Source organism: Haliotis asinina, chromosome 3, assembly GCF_037392515.1.
Source record: "Haliotis asinina isolate JCU_RB_2024 chromosome 3, JCU_Hal_asi_v2, whole genome shotgun sequence".
Classification (NCBI taxonomy): domain Eukaryota; kingdom Metazoa; phylum Mollusca; class Gastropoda; order Lepetellida; family Haliotidae; genus Haliotis; species Haliotis asinina.
Window position 1 is genome coordinate 35,471,524 of NC_090282.1, and position 20,530 is coordinate 35,492,053.

The following is a 20,530-nucleotide window of genomic DNA, read 5'->3' on the forward strand; positions in this document are numbered from 1 at the left end:
GGTAAATCTCCCATATTATCGGGGCTCCTTTTTTATTTATATGGGATTATTTGTTACTTTCCAAACTACAGATATATTAAGAGAACATTCCTCCTTGTTTGTATATCAACATGTACGTTATGTAGTTTCATGTTTGTGATACAGCGCCTTTAAACCGGAAACAAGCAACTGTTCTGGGATTATAAAACAGGGGGTTACGCATACATCACTCGGTCTGTGTGTCCTGAATGACAGAACAGTTAACCCTTTATGCTTTATGAAGAGACAGCGTTGATACGTGCTATGTAAATGCAATGATATTCCGTATGATTGCCTGTCATTTGAAATATTTCAAGCATAAGTCATAAAGGGTGCATATGTTTGTGTTTATGTCAAAGGAGGTGTTTGGTTCACTGTTAGACTGATAAACATAATGTGTTAAGGACAGGGATATGGTAGGCTATGACAGACAACGCACTCAAGCGAAACAAGACAAAATACTAAACTGCACTGGTACAACGGGTCGTGTCAGTGTGGAGCATGGGAATAAACGCCATGGTGTCGACGGTTTAAGGTAAGAACGCGTTTTCTCGTAAAATGGTGAAGGCCTACACATATAGGTGAATATAATTAATACTGATTGATCATTATTCACTCAGTTGATTAGTCAATCCAGAACACTTCATCACTAAACACCAATCAGTTGCAAGGCCAGATCGGTGAACATCGGGAACAATTGTCTGTATCATTGAAACCTTAACTTAGGTCTGCGTTATGTGGAGACACCACACATGTTCAAACACATTTGATTCTTTCATTTGAGACATAGTAGTTCTTGCCCATTCCTAGGCCTTTTCTTTCCTGACGTAGGAACATGTTTGCATTCGTGAAGTACCGTAACAAAACAACTACTTCCCCCTAAAACAAAAGACAACCCCAAAACCCCAAACAAACAAACAAACACACAAACAAACAGCAGCAGCAGCAACAATAACAACAAAAACACAACCAAACAAACACCCCTCAAAAAGAAACTCCACAACCCCTACAAAAAGCCCAAACACCCCCCCTCCCCCCAAACCCCCCCAATCCAAACCAAAACAAAACCAAAAAACCCAAACAACAACAACAACAACAACAACAACAACAACAAAACCCAACAAAAAACAAAAACAAACGAGAGGCAACAAAACAATACAAAAACAAAAATCAATATACGTTTACTTACCTTAAACGGCCAATTAATAACAGGTGTGCTTCCAGAAAATATACTGTTCGTAATCATGTAAGTCAGGAAGCTTATGTTTTGTCATCCTTAATGATCCAGTACAATATTCAATTTATTCATTGTTTGAATGTATGATGGTCTATTGTGGCAAAGTAGTTAATGGTTCTGTCATACGTTAAAATGTTGATACGTGTGAGGACAAAACTGAGGATGATTACGTCTTATTACATTGCCGCTTTAACAATCACATCAGGACGTCGCTTTTAGACAGCTGTCATGATGCCATACTCAGTTTTAGAGATCTGTCTGATGTTGAAATCTCATGTCACTTTTACCCAACCCTTTATGTTCATCGTTAGTGGTGCGCAAAACCTGTAAGGAAATTATGTATGCTCGAAGTATATATTTATACAAATGATTATAAAGTGTACCATCTTTATATGTTATTTTATCTCCTAAGATATGCTTTGTTGTTTTACCTCATAGTCTTTCACAACTCGAGTTGGAGGTTGTATATTTTATCAATATTTATGTTGTGAGTGCAGTATATACATAGCAGGTAAAACTTAAATGAAACATTCTGTCTGTCTGTCTGTTTGTGTACCTGTTACACATGATGCAGCTTCGTGTATCATATATGTAGAGAGCGTTCTCTACAAAACTGTCTATACATATGTAACTTGCATGCGACATTCACATGTGTGTAAATGTTCGGGTTATATGTGTTTTGTACATTTTATGCAGTACGTCTATATCTCATGAAGTATACGTGTGTACAGGTATCATAACTAAGATAAAGACCAGACAAGAATTCGTCATGTCTAATAACCAATAGATTATGGTTATTATGACTATGCAAGCAGCGAGTAATTAATGTTGACAGATTACTGCCCACGAGTGAGGCTGTGCAAAATAAATCAATCATTCTGTATTTTTAATGTATATATTTTATTCGTGATATAATACATACTCTTAGCGACATTGAATGATTCAATACTGCTTATTACAACGGATGAATCGCCATAAACATATTTGTTTTAACGAGGATATGATTTGATAGACGGTGTTCAGGAATAGCTTCATATTGGGAGCAAGGAGGAGTACGTCACGCATTACTCCATTGGGCGTAAAGGCAAATAGTGACGACACCAGGTGTTCAGTGACAGGTGCAATGGCATAATTAATAAGGATGACATTTCCAGTGACAGTTCCGACTACACTCATCTGCAGTTGCGTGAATTTTTCTATGATCCCTCCACATGTTGTATTTTGTGACGCCCCAACCCCCACACCTACCCCCAACCCCCGACGTGTGTTGTGTTAGTTGTTTAACGTTGAACTCAACAACAGTTCAGCAGCATCGTGGCGATATGTACAGTCAGACAATCCAGTGATCGACGTCATGAACACCTACGTACTCCATTTGGATACGATGACATGTGTCAACCAAGTCAGCGAGTCTGACCACTCGATCCCGTTAGTCGCTTTTTGCGACAGGGATGGATTGATGAAGAGCAATCCTAAACTGGATCTACACAGTCAGTGATGCCCTGAACCTAATTAACATCATATTGCTTGCATTAGTATAAAGCAAAAGGCAATCCTCATAATCTGTCTTCTTCAAAGTGAACGTTCTTGGTTGTGTTCCCTGTTACAACAAGCGACCTTAGGAAACCCACTGAATAGTTTAAGATATACTGATATATAGTCATTGTATTACATGCACACTGGCAGTTCTGTGGACGGTAGAACCTGATTGGAAGACGAATAGATATTACACCGAGCCTAGCAAAGCCACCAATATCAGCTCAGCATTAAAATAGTCAGGCTCGTGCGCAATTTTAGAGAGAGAGCGAAAACACATATCTATGCTCCTTAACGGAGATGTACTATGCCATGCTAGAGTTTCTTGTAGACTGTGCTACGGTTTATGCCGCACAAGGGATGTGTGTGAAAATATCACCTCGACTATTCCCACTGTAGGGTGTTAGTGCCACGGCTGACCAGCCATGTAAGCCAGGTGCTCCTTGAAGTAGGGAGCGACCGACCAGGAATTAAATACAACCAGAAATTAACTTCATTGCTTTCTTTGCATTTTAGTGACACATACTTGACACGATTTTGAGACTTCGCTCTTATGTAGTGGTTCTTCACTAAACGTGATACCCATATTGATACATTATACACTCTGTAGATATAATTATCTCCACTGAAAGTATGTGACACTGACTATATGCCTAAGTGATCGGTAACATAATTGAAAATACAACCATACTGTATTATGGATAGAATATGATATATAAGATTCCATTTGTAAGTATTATGTAACCACACAGTGACGTGACGATATGTAACATGCAATGCTCAGTACATGAATAAAAATATTATCATTATCATATCTTGAATATTTCAAGGCTCATATGCCCAGTGCAGTGTTTGTTAACGTCCCACTCGGCAATATTCCAGGTGCATGGCCTCGGTCTGTAAATACTGATGTTAGAACCAGACAATCAAGTGACTGACATCATGAGCACAAATCCACTGACGCTTTGTGTTTTGGACTCATTCACGGGTATGATTATTCTTCAGAAATGAAAAAAAACCACCATGGCCTTTGTGTAAACGAACGGAGTAACAACGCCAAAGAGTTTAGATCTGTCAAAAGTTTGGTAGTGAATTGTTAGAATAATTACACACATGTGTAGTGGTACATTTAAGGTGCCTTTTACTACAGCCAACATTTTCCCAGGCAATGTGATGGTATTAGCAGTTAAATCCCAAAGCTTTTGCTTGCGTTTTGAAGCGTGACTTAACTCGTTACACCCCGTGTTGGACATATTGACGCTCCAACAATGTAGAGGCCAGCGACAACATAGCCAGTTGACACAGCCACTTGCGTGAGCCCATGCAAACCTTGTTCGTTTCCGCGTTCCCTTGCTGACTCACAAATTGTAACACACAATGTGATCTTTGTTAAGGGATCTCAACCCGGCCTTCCACTTTTGCCATACAAGACGGCTTAGCCGAACACTACTTCTTGACCTTGTCTTTAACAGGTGAGACTAGAGTACGAACACACACAGTCAAAAGTCCCTAAATTTAGCAAGTGTAAAGTGGCAGGGAGTAATCCTGCGGATGAATTTGGATCAGGGTAACCATCGTTCGAACCCCAGCACGGCACTTGCACCATCGGACGCGTTAAGGTGTGCATTGTCATCCTCGGCCTCAGGGAGCATGGTCATGTTAAATGGAAGCGAGACAACTTCCGCATCCTCCTAAACGACACTGGAACGGTCACTGGTGAGTATATGATATAGACACAGATTCCTGAATGCCACAGAAAAGTTGATGATGCAGCAGACTAAATGGTTCATCTTTGGACTGTTCCACTTTAATATTTTATATTTAATCACACGACCTAACTGTACCCTGCTCAATATGCTAGGTGGTCTATTAGTGGTTATTTGCTGCAAGCAAATGAACATTTGAAACGCTGAAATAATGATCTGTTTGTGCTGTTTCTATTTGTTAGAATGAACAAACGGTCTAAATGTAGGACTGCGATACTGAATCCGCACGACTACGTTGTATACATACATTTCATGTTTACGACAAAGAACGATTTTTTTCTGCCAATTGTACGTTTCTGTGGACCTCCGGTGGGGTCAACCCTTTAGTGAGTATAATGCCCTGCGCTATATACATGATGTCCAATTCAATTAGGACCAAGTTAATCAAATATTCATCTGCATTTATAGAAAGCAGAAATATAAGGTGCATTATAAACACGGAGGTTTCTGAAAGCAAAACTAATTTTGACAACACGTACATAACCATATGACTTGTAAGTCACAATCAATACGCTTTCAAAAATATTTATGTTGGTTTGTTTGCAAAATAGTACTTACGTTTATTATGATACATTATGTCTCTTATACCTTGAATCAAAATGTATTGATAAAGGCAACATGGAAATATCAAACTTATTTTCATCTCAAGTGGAAACTTGTGCAAAGAAATATAAAAAAAAAACGTGAAGGCGAAAGGTTGATTAATTTGTATGATACAGTGTTGGTACGTTGTGAAAAATGATATAGTTATATGGTACAGTGGGTCTACGTTAACAACAATACAGTTTTATTGTACACTGGGGGTACGTTGTGAACAATGATACAGATTTAGGATACAGTGGGGATCTGTTATGGTCATAGTGTAAGGTCCCTATATGTAATGTCAGCTATTTACTCATTGCACTTGACAACACAGCATTTCTCACATTTGTGTGCAATTTGTAGATTGTCATCGAAATAAAAAAAAATTTTCAGTTATCATGAATAAGATTTAATGAATCATCAACATTTATTGATATAATTGCATACAATGCTGAAAAATATTATCTATTTGTTTGTGCGTATTCATTGCTTTCACACACTCACTCACACTGGGAAAGACGATGCTAAATAATACTTGAACTGAATTCGATAAGGACTGTAATAAAGGACCTGGGGAGGAGGGGTACCCTTGCAGTTAAAGCATTCGCTCGTCAACACACGTCGCCAGTGCTATAAGGTGAAATGTGTGAATACCATTCCTTCTACTCCCAGTGGTGTATTGCTTAATTAAGTGTAAAACCATATATAAATAAAATAATGAATAACACTTGCCTTCTATTCTTTCATTAATGGTAAAATATGATAACGATATTCATAATTATTCACAAACAGTTGCCTAAATTCGACAGAATTTTGTTGACACCGATCCATATGTTCTGTTTAGTACATATATTGTTGACTTCAGTGGCATATAAACGACTTATACTAACGATATTCAATCACTACCTATAACTAAGGTAATATACATGCATGTGTACCTACGCCTATCTTCTATACCAATCTCATCCACTGACCACGGCAATATAAAGTTACCTCCGTTCTATGCACGGTCAGGTCGTCCTGGCGCGATTGGTAAATAGACCCCATCAGTCTACTTGACATCGCCTGACAGCCTAATGAATCCACACCTCGACGAGGTTTATCATTGTGATCTTCCTCGCTCGGGGCACAAGGGTCAGACACCATGGCCCAGACACAGATTATGTAGCGCTGTACTCTGGTCGCACTGTCAACAGTCGGTTGTGTTGTGGAGAAAACATGAAATACATGCACATGGATCGTTTATGTTGGCCTTACATGTGTGAGGACACATAACAGGTGGTCCCTGGGGTATAGGCCTTACACGGAGGTAAGACTTCAGTTTCACGATATGTCAGGTACATGTAGTCATGATAGGGAAGTTTGTTAAGACATATTCTGTTTTATGAATGTTCTCTATATGTTTTGCTTGAAGTATTATTTTTATTTTGATATAGGCCTTGGTATTAGTCAAATATTTGTGATTATGATTTACAAGTAGTAATTAGAAGCACAAACTACTGGAGTGTTTAATTTGACAGGGCTGTGCATTGTTTCGGTTACATGCTATAATGGAGATGAAAACAAATGCCAACAGACCCATCACATACAGTACACAATCTTATTTACTGCCTTAAACGTCAGTTTATTTCTCAATAACGCAGCGTTCCCAAGTACACTTGAGTTTCTTAGTCCTAATCCAAGGATCTTTCTTAATGCAACATAGATGCATGTATATTGTGTCAACCTCTCAACATGACGTAAACCTATCGCAATGTGTGCTATTCATGTTTCTTGTGTCACCCTCAGATAATTACACATCAGTGATGCGGCTATAGATAACCTGTTTCACTATCGCAGCAGAGTACATCACAAACAGTATACAACTGTATATCACCATACGATACAATACGCATACCTGTATGTCACTCGTCTACCTCTGTAAGCACTATATTTCTGTTACTAAATCACACTTTGCTGCGAATGTGGGCATTCGACTTGGTGCACTATTAGCTATCATATTATTAATATGCTTATAGTATAACGAATCAGTTATAGAAATAGTGCAATCTCTCTTGACCTAGTAAATATTAATTCGTTTATAAATTGAAATATATAGATATATGGTCAGCATGTCTGAAATGTTAGAAAAGTGTGAACATGTGTTTAATGGCTGTCCTGGGGCGTTATACCCTAATTGATACATGACACTAATGGTCATTAATGTTCCAGGCGATGCTGTATGACCATCAAGTGGTGTAATAGTTGTCCATATATTTGGGATGTGTCCAAACGTGTATTCAGCTATATGCCGCACGAGGCATTTGTGAATTCCATAAAATGCTGCATTCTCAAATTACGTCATATATCTAGCCGTTACATGTTATAACATAACACGCTATACAACAACCATAGGTACATATTTGCCACTCAAGGTTTGCTTTGTATCAGGTTTGATGACATGAATACAACATTTAGAACACAGCTGTTGTGAACCTCCATTAGAGCTATGCTGTATGGACGAGTACAGTCTTGTAGTCGTGTGTATAATGTGTGCAAGTTGTTGACAAACCTTTCGGTATTTTCTTGACACAATTGACACCGAGGATCGCTACAACTGAAAGTTCTCACATTCCCTCAGAGCCAAAGACATCGTTTGATGACGGAAGGACTTTGCAAAAGTATTCGTGGCACAATTGGACAGACCAAGATTGGGTTCCGGTTCCTTTCACTAATGAAAATTCACAGATCATAGTTCCCGAGTGTGGCGTGGACAAAGATCATTGTCGCTGTGTAAGGAGGCGATCGTGATTTGATGAAGGATCAGTACAATTAGACAGATGTCCATGTTCTACAGCCAGACATGATACAAGGTCTTCTCTTTAGAGATTAACTATGTTTGCCTGAGATTGTATGCTGCTGGTGCTAACTGACTTCATCTCGCAATGATAATACCAGTTAGGGAAGGAATTCATTGTCTGCATGCATTGGTCTCCTCTGTCCGGAGACACGTGGAACGAGCTACATATTGTCTCGCATGACGGCAACTCTAAAGGAACCCGGAAAATGCTCTAACTGAAGTGTGGAAGAATCTTCTCTTAGCAACAAGTACGACATCTTTGGGAGCTTGAGATGAAGGTTCCGTTGGATTTTTAAAATGAATTTCTTTCGGTATTTTTTTGCGTGTTGAGTTTGGTCAGATACTCTGTTTTGAAAGGGAAGTCTGACTGTCGATTCGTCATATGTTGTTTGTTGGTAGTGTGTAACTCATGGCAAGGGATGACATACTTTCACTAATTACTTTTCAAAGTAGAGATGGTTCGCAAATTTCTCTGATAGTATACATTTGTTAAGTACCACATTAATCTATTTCGATTAAACAAATACAGTGGACATCTAACAGCATGGCTTGGATAATCTTATATCACGCAGCCACGCAGCCACGCACGCACGCACTACTTTATGCACACAAGCAAAAACTCACTTTCTTCTGATAAATATAAAGATGTTTCGTTTCCAAATTTAAAATGCATGTGTTTTATATTCATGACCGTTTATCTTTCGAATGAGTCCATGAGTATTTATCGTTGTCTTTCCAATGTACAACAACTGCATATGTATTGACCCTCTCGACACTGTAATGACACGTGAGTCTTCTTCGCACAATGCATGGAGACGTCCATGAGAAACTTAAGTATATGTTGCTGAATATTTGGACACGCTTATCTGGTGTGGCTCACAGCAATGAAAGAAGTGGCGACATTCAATATTTCATAATGAACACCAATCGCAGATAAACAAAATGATATGATTGCGCGTTACATAGCTCACATGGGGTGTCAACACTAAATTATATCCTCTGTCACAGCGGTACAGAGAGATGAGCGATTAAGATTGAAACTGTACGCTGCGTTTACGAACGTGAGAACTGGGAGCGGTCTTAGGACGTTGCATTTGATAAACTTAAGGATTACTGACTTGCAGATATATGATTACTGGTTATAGTGCACCGTTAAGCCTGATTTCAGGTCAGGTATGACGTGTGTACGTGCTCTAAAACGATGTTTTACTTCAGAAAACGGTAAATACGATTGGAGGTCCTGATTCACCAGTTGTCTCCCTTGTGTAAAGGTCGTCCTCTCATGGCAGGGGTATTGATGTCCGGTTCAAGGAAATAACATGTGACATTATTATTATCATTATGCAAATGGCGGGTGCTGCCGCGAACAACTATAGTTCAGTGATTCAGATTATACTGTTATTTTCACAACTGTCTTGTGTTACATCCAATAGAATCTGTTAATCGAACAGTCGAGTCTGGATATTTCCTTGCATTTGTGTTCAATATTTTTTATTGAGCGAAACGACATAAAATACACACATGTGCACAAGTAGGAGGCTACACAATAATGTTTTGTAGACAGATGCATGAAGGAGTCTAAATGCATATCAGGTATCTTTGTGTCATGTTGGTTAACATTCAGCGACCACAAGCCGCTAGTGATATCAGGTCTATGTTAATACAAGTTTATTGTTCTTCTGTTTACATTGCTGAGGTAACCATACAACCAAATCTCAGAATCCTTATCTCGATTTCCATTTAAGTATAAACTTGAATAATGTTTATGAATAGATGTCAAAAAGTGTTCGAATCTTGCGGATTCTTCCCAACCAGTGGCACTGACAAAACACACGCAAAGGCAAGAAAATTACTGCATGGAGACGCGTGGATGAATCACAATAGGGAATGACATCAGACATGATTTATCACACGCGTGTTCCACATGTCCACCATGAAGCCTTTTGAGATAGGGGAATAAATACCACCATACCGTAGAACCCATTCTGCCATAAATCATACACAGAGCGAGCGAATGCACCCCTGCTGGGCCACCCAATGGGCCACATAACAGGCAAATTAAAGATACATTCCGGGTGCGCTTACATCCAAGGGACACAACTCTGACTACACTGGCTGACCGGTATCAACATGTACAACATTTGCTGTCATCACCATACATATACACCGAAATAAAGGTTTCCCCTGGAGTTTAGAACAAATCCAATTCTATAAATTTTGCAGAGGTTTAAAGGAAAGCAACTGTAACTGGTGAGTGAAGAACATGTTGTGTTGTAATGAACATGTAATGAACTTGACGGAAGAATCTTGAACTTCGAAAATAAACTTCGTAATAAACAAACCAGCAATCTCTTGTGGTATTATTTTTTCTATGGTGCTGTAGTTAAGTGTCTGTAGAACGGTTGCAAATAACGACACATTGCGTAACTAGTGCCCAGAGGTAACTGTGTGAGGTATGATTAATGTTTGTTTCGGTCCATAACGTGGATTGTCCTCAGCTAGATGGACTAGCAACATACATGCCAGTGTATTAGTAGGACTGGGTGCATATGTAAACGGAAGTCTGTACACGGTATGCTTCTTGCTTATTTATGTTTATTGTTATATATATTAAACTGTGGTTTCTGTTGCTTGTTTCAGGAGAGAAGAAAACACCCAAAGGGAGACAACTCAACCCGGACTCTTGGCCGTCTTTACGTTCATAGCGATTCATGGAACGTTGGACGCTGCTTTCACTACGAAAGATGCCTCTGCTTTCGCCTCTGCAAACGTTGTGCTTCCTCATCGGATATAAATATAATGCCGTGGATTACGCCATATGAGTGTGAAAACGCATAACGCAGTGATTAGCTTTAGTATATCGTTAACGTGTTCTTTTCAGCATGGTTTATTCAACCTCTTGTATTCAAATCCTAAACTCTCAAAACATTCTCTGCAATCACATACACCAGTAACACTGTGTACTTCAAAGAGACTAGACTGAAATATAGTCCAAGGAACAAATATTTTCATTAAGAAATATATGCCTAAAGAAAAGTATAGATGCAACCCAGGACAATCTTTAATTTCTAGAGCTGGGGTAATATCGACTTGCAAAATCATTCCAGACTAGCACTCTTGTGTGATTTATTCTCTAGGATCTGGAAGTAAGACTTAAGAGATACAATGGCTAACGTGTCGCACGGCAACATGACGTTACAGGAAGTGAACGATGCCATGGCAGTGCTGCTCATACCCGCCATGGTGTACGTGGGTCTCATGATGATCGTGGGCCTCGTGGGCAACGGGCTTGTAGTGTACGTCTTCCCAACCAAACTGACCACCGGTACCCAGAGTGTCCTCATCACCTGCCTAGCTGTGTTTGACCTTCTGAGCTGCATAATCGCCATGCCTACAGAGATAGCGGACATGAGGTTCTTCTTCATGTTCGGGTCCGTGTTCGCCTGCAAAATGTTTAGATGTGTCAACACCTTCTGCGCAATATGTTCCATACTCACTCTCCTCGGTATAGCTGTTGATCGGTACAGGAAAGTGTGTTGTCCTCACAAGAAACAACTTGGCACTAACCAGGTGAAGATTGTCATAGGTCTTTCGATTCTCTTCTCCGCTTTGTTTTCTTGGCCAGCTATTGCTATATACGGTATCCGATCAGCGGACACTGGTGTTGAGAATTTGATTGGTCAGGACTGTTCCACAAGCGATGCCCTTAAGCACACTCTGTATCCTCTGATCTACAATGGCGTCCTGGCTTTGTTATTCATTATCATTACTGTTGTGTTGTGCGTCTTGTATTATTTGGTGTGGCGGACTGCAAAGAAACATACGGAAACCTCAAGACCAGTTGGCCAAAACACTCCGTCTACTGGTACCACTATAGAGTTGTCGTCTGCTGATAGCGACGGAAGTGTACCCAACAACACAGGGCACAGTCCGCGTCGAGGTATGACATCACAGAGACGGACCAACAAAACTACCACGATAGCATTCATGGTGACAATCGTATTTATTCTCAGTTTTCTGCCTCATCTATCCTTAGTTATTGCGAGGTCCACTGTTAAAGACTTTGACTACAAACTGGATGATACTGGCACTGTATTCTTTAATATATTCCTACGCTCATACTTTGTGAATTCGGCAGCAAATCCCATCATCTACGGTGTCATGAACGTCCGATTTCGTCGCGAGTGTTGCAAAGTACTGAAGAATGTGTTTTGTTGTGGACGAGTATGATTTACTGCTAAAACGATTTCTTCTTCTGGGTGGTAAGATTAATAATAATAATAATAATAGTGCACATTTGTAATGCACTCATTTCCACGCTTGCAGCATGCTCAAGGCGCAACAGTCAAGGAAGGACAATGGAATTGTAGATGACAAAGATTCGTAGAACTGGCGGAAAAGACCAACTTTGAATGCATCAAAAGCTGACCATGTATAGAAGACTCCGTATGTTATGAAGGTCCATAAACCATTAAAGGGAGACAAACCATTTCCATGCGTAATAACCCGGTATTTGTTATCCGGGTTATATTATTGACCACGTCACAACCCGGATTTAAGACGCTCTCACTGCACCTTTATGTTATTACTATATCGAAAGAGGAAATACAAAATTGTGTCGGGAACTATGTATGCACCTAATTACATATGTTCATCAGAATCAAAACTTATGCAGTTGCGTATGTAGGAGTTACTTGAAGTGTGAGTGAGTGAGTATGGTTTTACGCCGCTTTTAGCAATATTCTAGGCTATTTATCACGTGGACACCAGGAATGGGCTTTTACTCGTTGTACCCATGTGGGGAATCGAACCAGACTATTGTTAATTGACGTGACGAGCAAATGTTTTAACCACTAGACTTCCAGACCGTTTCATGAAGACGGTACAGTGGAATTAGTGAAACAGTGAAATGTCGTTCGTTCGGAAACCCAACCTCAAGGATTGTTACGTCTGTATTTATACATAAGAATGTTATATGGTATATCCAGAAAGGCAAATGCATATATGGGACTTGATTGCTTACAGGATCTACTCAATTAAAAAAAAATGATTACTTCGTTTTCATGTTAACAATGAGAGCTAACTACGGTTAATGTCAGCACACTGTCATGCTTTCCGTTTACCTCCTAGAATGCGCCTCCCATGTCCTGTGTCACTCGATGCTGTCCATGCACAAACCCATTTGAAACGCAGTAAATATGCACTAAAACTTCTATTTTGGGGAATACTTTGTCACTGGTGCTTCTAATTTATGTTGGACGTCGTTGTGTTATTATTTATTCAAACATCTGGATGAAGAAAGCCACTTTTCAATGCTGTACATTCATGTACATATTTTCATTTTTCGGTATGTGCTTAATCCAAATATGTACCGTTATATACTACAACATAAAACAACTATGTGTATTTCCGAGCGTGACCTTTTACGTTGATACATCGTATGTCCCCTATACTGCATGTCCACCGAGACACCCCGTTCTTCAGGAAACACAGCTGCAGCTTCCTGGCTGGCGCCATGGAAATACTCATCATGAAGGTCTGGACGGTCAATAGTATTCTGCAATCACATACATGAAGTCTTGAACAGCAGGATGCACACTCTACGCATGAATCACACATTGGATTTAGCTTATAGGACTGACGAAGATGACATCTAGTGTATCGCCTGTAGCATTATGTTAAGACTGATCATTTTGCTGGTTTGTTTAAATAAGGAAACCGTGTTCAGAAAGTGGAAGAACATGCAAAGTTTCAGTCGGAATCTTGAGAGTGCATTTACAGATTTCAGAAGAGCTTTGCATCTGAATGTGCTGATCTATACAGCAGTGTCCTTGCGAATATTACTGGGCAGCATGCACTGTTATCAAGGCACACTGTACATTCTGATACTTAATGGTACAAGGGAACAACGGACAGCAACAAAAACAGTAAATGAGGAGCACTAGTATAACTATCTACAATCATCTTCAAGATGTACAGAAAAATCATGTCACAGATGTGGTTGATCAAGCTAAAAGGAACTACTTCATTAAGCTGACAATTACAGCAACTAGTCTCATTGATGTTCTAGGCACTCAAATTTAAAGATACAAGTCTATTCAGCAGATCCTCTCCAGAAATATACACCGACAAAATCAGTGTATGAGCAGGACAGTTAGTTCGAGACATTTGGCAGTGTGTCCTCTCAGGCTTCAGAACCAATCCTTTGGACTAGACTTCCACTTGATATAAGAACACTCCAGGATTTTGGCAGTCTGAAGACTCATTTGTTTAAGCCTAAATTCAAGTCCCCTACATATGTTCCTCAATGTTTGCTAATCCGAATATGTTGAACGATAGGTTTTCTATGCGGTTCAGTACCAATCAGAACAACGGGGTGTCACTATAAAACCCTAATATATGTGACACTAAAATAATCATTAAGTTTTATTGCAAAACTGAAACTGCCATTAAACGGTAATCCATTCAGCATATAAGCAGTGCAATGGTGAACGTTTATCATGAGCTTGGAAATTCCCCACACAAAGTCAGCATCTTAAGCAGAGGGGATTAAGAAGTCGATCACTAAAAAATGTTTTTTTTTTGTAAATCTCAAATGATGGGTTGTTATTTTGGACAGTAGCTGTCATGAGATTAAAATGTAGTGAAAGGAAATGGCCATTTGTCCGATGTGCGCCGATGACATATTAGTATATGTACCGCTCATTTGGACCACAAATGAACATCTCCAGCTTTGTTTAATTCGTTACTTTAGTCGCTAAAGCACAGTTTCGTCAGCCCTGATATCTGGGTAGTGCCATGATTCAATACTAGTATATGAAACTCTTTCTTTCACCTTCGCTGTCATTCATCACGGCTGAATGATCAGTTCACTTTATATAATGGACACGCACTGAACTGTATCTATCTGATTTGGAGTTCTAAAGATACAGATATGAAACTCTTGATGAGTACACGGCACAAAGACGACAACGTTTAACTCAACATAAATTCACGTATAGAAGGAACAAACATTGTTAGGCAATTATGTCATCAAAGATAACTGTGATCAATTGGTACGCTGTTTGAACACTGTGTCAGTAATATCAAGGTGTGCCCGGATAACGTCATTGTAACGTCAGAGTGCCGGGAGAAAAAAATACACGGTTGAATGGAATCACTGCGCACAAGGCTTGCATTTTCTGACACACCTGTTGGTGAAACCCATTAAGTACTAAGTAAGTATTAAACATTTGTGAGCCGCATTCAAGGTCCATGAATATCTACTGGTGGTGACCCGTAGTCAGATACTTCCTTATTGTACCTTATGGTAATTTTATAAATTTATCTGTGGCGAAACTTTACATTATAGAGTTTAATAAGCGTTCTTTGATAATATCTAGTTTGCAATGAGATCATTGCACATGTGTATCTGAAATAGATTTCGTGGACGCACTAGTTATGAGTAATGACCTATTAGCTGGATGACGTCAGTAAATGACGATGTGTCATGAGAAAAGACAGATTGATTCGATGCTACAGTGGAACGAATATAAACTGTGTAAGAAACAGATTTCTGTATTCGTCCCGTTAACATACAAGTAAATAGAAAACCATTATGTCCTTGTTTATTTTTGGATGTGAAAGCTGAAGAAAGGCAGTGAGTAAACACAGCGTCATTTGTCCAGGTGTTGTAGCCTGGAGTTAGACATGGTGACAACACGATGTGACGCTGATAAATGTATAAACGTGTGTCAGGTTATTGTTTGTGGACATAAAGCATCAAGTATTATGCTTCCCTCGCCAAACAGTACCCATTTCCTCTGAAAATCGAAACTGGTTATTCTTTGCCATTTTCTTGACATCCCTCCTTCCCTATTTTCAAGCATACAAACGAAAACACAAGTTAATGTAAGTCGTATACATAATTATATATTCATAACTAAATCATCAACACTTTGTATAATGTTGTCCAGAATTGATTTGGTTACAAATTCTAAATGTGCTTCCTACTGTTTTGAAGAATCTATTTGCAATAAAGCATTTAAGCTATTAGTTTTATATTTGAAAATGTCACGTTTAGCGGATGTATCTAAAGAAATAACAAATCTCCAGACAAGATCCCTGGTATCCGGACCATCCAATAGTGAGCACATGAAGAGGAGGATAACTTCGTGCAGATCCTATTTCTTCAACGGTACGGGAACCAGTCAACCAACCAAGCGAACAAAGCCTCAATAACCGCGTGGAAACCAGGGTGACAAATGGTCCTGGCTCTGGGTTTTCCTCAATGAGTATCTACCGGGTACCCTTTGGGCCACTGGGCCATGAAAACGACTTAATATTCGCGCGTGGTGCTAGTCCTAGTCATGTATCGAAACTTGATCAAACAAATCTACACACTCAGTATCATCGGTTACATTGAACCAGTCGCACAACATAACCTCCTGAAAACGGCGTTTCATGTTGATAAGTAACTATGGGGGACAAGCGCAACGGATATGTTCCGATCGCTGAGATACCCGTAGGAAAGGAGATTATTATCTTATCTTACTCATAAATGTCGCTGACTGATTGGCTGAGCGCTCTTCTATTATTTTCAATGTACCCCGTGTATAAGCGAGGTGCTCTTCGGGCTCAGGGAGCATAAACAAACATCGAAGGTACCTGAATCCATAGCCCCAATCATGACCAGAATACAATGTCATTTGCAGTGGCTGTAAATGTTTGTACGTTGTGTCTCCGCTGTTATGTGACCTTATTACACAATGTAGGAACCACGTTCACGTTCGTGATTATAGTCTTGCTGTGAGTGGGTTTATAGTAAACTGATATATTTAGCAATATTTAGCAATATTCAGACAGCATATAGACAGAGGAAACCAGCATGGATGAGTACACGTATGGTCTGAGGCGGAACGAGTGAGTGAGATGGAGTGAGTGAGTGAATAAGTGTGTTTTTAAACCGCTTTAAACAATCTTCTTTCAACATCGATATCATGGCAGAGGACACAAGATATGGACATCACACACTGCACCCATATGTGGAATCGAACCCGAGTCTTCTGCGCAAAGACTGGACGCTTTAATCAGCTGGCTATCCTTGGCCAACCTTCCCTCGCGGAACGCTATCCATTTACATTATGTTATGTTACCTTGATATGGGAGAATAGCCCGAAAATGCTTATCACATTTGTGAAACCAACGAGCAGGGATATAGAGTTCGGAATATAGAATTATACACATGGCAGGTCAGGATTCGGACCCACTATGATAGGGACTCTCGTGTCCAAGGGGCACAACTCTGTATAGCGAATTGCGGCGTCAACGTCCATTGGGCCATCCGTATCCCAACATTGAGTTAGAACGTACGTCTAGGCTTATGAGCTTGAGGTGAAGGCTAACCCCGATACTTCCAAGGATATCTCGGCTGATTGCTCATATTTACGTTTCGTGGTGATATGTTGGACATTCTTCTAAATAAAATTCTGAAAACGTATCTACCCACTGTTACGCTGCGAAATGTGCACGCGTCGACTGTATTTGGTCTGTTACAGTGTAGATGCATGGCAAGCAGTTATTCGTGACGAACAACTTTAAAAATGGCAATAAATCATGTCTCTGAATAAACACTGCTGTACATTGTTAATGTCCGTGTTCATGTACACATCATTCACAATCCACAATACAATCTTCGCTGATTGTACATGCGCATTGGAATCGAACCCTGATTAACCGTATAACGAAGGAAACCCGAATCCCATCCATTAATCGATTTGTGTGTATGCCCGTACATAAAGCGAAGTACATTTACTGAAAGGCAGTACATAGGAGTCAAGCAAGGTGCAGTTTTGACAAATCGCCAGTTCACCAATTGCAAACTACATCCGCCTTTAACTTTTATGTAGCGTATCGATTACCAAATACATGGCTTTTCAAAGAAATCTACAGTACAGAAATGTACAGTTTCCGATATTACTATTCTAGCGCGGTTTATTGCATACCGAACTGTAAGCTTATCTGATCACTCCAGGGCTGATCTTGTCATAAATATTAATCATTGTTACTTCGAATCGTATAAACGTGTACGCCTGTAGCAATTACTCCCTGTCATAGAGGGAAGAAAACACACCAATAATTCACCCAGTATCCATCATCAGGGTTGTCGTTAAAAACAGTCTTGCCCCTGTCACGAATAACACAATATTAGTCTTAAAATACGACAGCTCTAATTTCAGGTCAAAGCAGTGTCAAGCTCCACTGGTCACGAGAAATGCAGAGCAAAATCTAACCGTAGCGGCGTTCATGTGGCGGTTTTCCCGGAAAAGGGGGTTAGAATATTAGATCCGGGAGAGAAACTACAATGACCTACACCGGTTATACGTCATGCTGTTGAGATGACTAAACAGGCAGTAGTGTTTTACGTAGGCTAATGACACATTACCGTATGTGTGTTGGTAGAGATGTCACGACTGTTGTGAGTTTATACAGTCAGGAGTACCGTAATGTGTAAACGGGAGAGCTCCACCGACGCGCTATTCCTCCTCACAGAGGGCCCCAAGACCGCAACAATACAGGTAAATGAAATAGTTGTCACTTCGTAATATACATGTCTGTTATAACATGTCAATTTAAACCTATTGTGTCAGTATTGCTGATGATAACTGTTCAGGATAGACGGCCATAGAGTTTAGAGATTTCACCTTTGTCATTCTACACCTCTCACTGTAATATATATTAGATAGATAGATAGATAGAAAGAAAGATAGATAGATAGTTAGGTAGGTATGTGGGTTAGCCTTGTGGTTCAAGCGTTCCCGGGTTCGATTCCCCACATGAAGCCCGCATCTGGTGACCATGCCGTGACATTGCTGGCATATTGTTAAAGCGATGTAAAACCATACTCATTTACTGGAGATAAGATAAGATAAGATAAGATAAGATAAGATAAGATAAGATAAGATAAGATAAGATAAGATAATACTTTATTATGATGAAGGAAATTTTGCTTACATCCGACTAAATTTCCATGGCTTTTTACTGATTGTTGATGTATATTATGATTATCATATAAGGTCAGCTGAGACGTTAATTCCCAGTTTTACTTATATATCCTTCAGCTACTGTTTCGGGGTGAACTTATGTTGTCAAAAGTAATATTACCACATCTGCTGAATTCGGTGCAGTGATATGGAACTTACGTAGAGCTCGTTTCTGATCTCTCGCCGTCATATTGGCACAATACCATGCGGCGTAAAACCACACTCACTCACATATTCACTCGATGATAATTTCTCTGACTAATGTTGATATTATTTGAAAGGTAGTAGCTTAGTTAACCTAGCGTCTATGACAACAGATGGTCTGTGTAACATGTAGAGCAGGACAAATGTCAGCACTACTCCTATAACCACGGTTCAGTTCAGTACTCATTACAGTTAGTATGAAATGGCGATGTAAAGTTAAATGATGCGAAACATTACTGCCTAGAGATAATATTACGCCAAGCTTGCTTTGCCTAGCATGCTGTTTATCTTTCCAGGTTGAATAGGTGACGAATGCATTCCAACGGGTTCAGGATCATTGTCATGGAAATATACATCCATGTTTTATGGTGACTATGATGAAACAAATATGGAATCACTACTTAATGGCGATGCACTTGATACGGAAGCGGTAAGAGTTATCACATACAAATCAAAAAGTATTTCACAACATTTTAGCATAGAAACGCCTAGATGACATTTGTTATGTTTTGGTCTAATCAAATCTTCAGTGTACACTTTTTTGCCCGATAATATATGTAATAGGTACAATTTTGTCTGTTGTGACAATTATTTCTTGGAGAAATATCACATTTAATGTCCCGTTCCTTTTCATAATGCATCTCCTATACAGCATCGGAAATTTAAGGTCAAACACAATATAAGATTGAGCAAGTCATTCCTTGAATTATGTTTCATTCATTGCGTTGCATAGTACAGCAGCTTACACGTATAATTAAAATTCCTTGCGTGATATTAGCTTTCCCCAGTGGTTAACTTGGAGTTTTCAATAGGGGTGTAGAAGATTATCAGCTTGTCATTGTCCCACTCTGTGACGGCGCGCGGTGTAGGCTGTGGGTCTCAAACTCAATGCATTACCATGACAATAACACTACCTGTAAAGCAACACCGTGTCTCGTTCACCTGTGTAATAAAACCGACTGAAGCAAACCACAAGAGAACGGAGATATAATAGTAAACGTTTAACATAACAATGGATGATAAATGTCTACATTGTGACACGCCAACATCCTTACTGCAGAATACAGTGTGCATTGAAGTTTCTTTACATGCTTAACTGGGAACCGTTTTTGTACCAATAACTAAGCACAGTTATATAAAACGTCAGAAAAATCGCTTATATAAATTTGCTGAATTTTAAATTAAATAAACTGCGAAGTTAGTGATGTTAGGGAATATTCCATTGATACAACAACAGTGTTGTACCATTTAACGTGGATGGTGTTGAAACGGAAAAATAATTAAGGTGTCTTTCTTTGTGTTCTTCTCTATATACCGAACAATTCGC

At 39.5% G+C, this 20,530-nt stretch overlaps 1 protein-coding gene across 3 annotated transcripts; it reads left to right on the plus strand.

The window, feature by feature from the left end:
- Positions 1–473: 473 nt before the first annotated feature.
- LOC137277886 (neuromedin-U receptor 2-like) lies at positions 474–13,230 on the plus strand. Of its 3 annotated transcripts, XM_067809875.1 has the most exons (3): positions 474–553; positions 4,264–4,507; positions 10,619–13,230. In XM_067809875.1, the coding sequence occupies exon 3, from the start codon at positions 11,144–11,146 to the stop codon at positions 12,206–12,208; it is 1,065 nt and encodes a 354-aa protein (XP_067665976.1). In that variant the 5' UTR covers positions 474–553; positions 4,264–4,507; positions 10,619–11,143; the 3' UTR covers positions 12,209–13,230. The 3 variants fall into 3 exon arrangements, with proteins under 3 accessions (XP_067665976.1, XP_067665974.1, XP_067665975.1); XM_067809873.1 differs by lacking the exon at positions 4,264–4,507 and having other exon boundaries at positions 487–553; XM_067809874.1 differs by lacking the exons at positions 474–553; positions 4,264–4,507 and adding an exon at positions 6,210–6,448.
- The last annotated feature ends 7,300 nt before the right edge of the window (positions 13,231–20,530 follow it).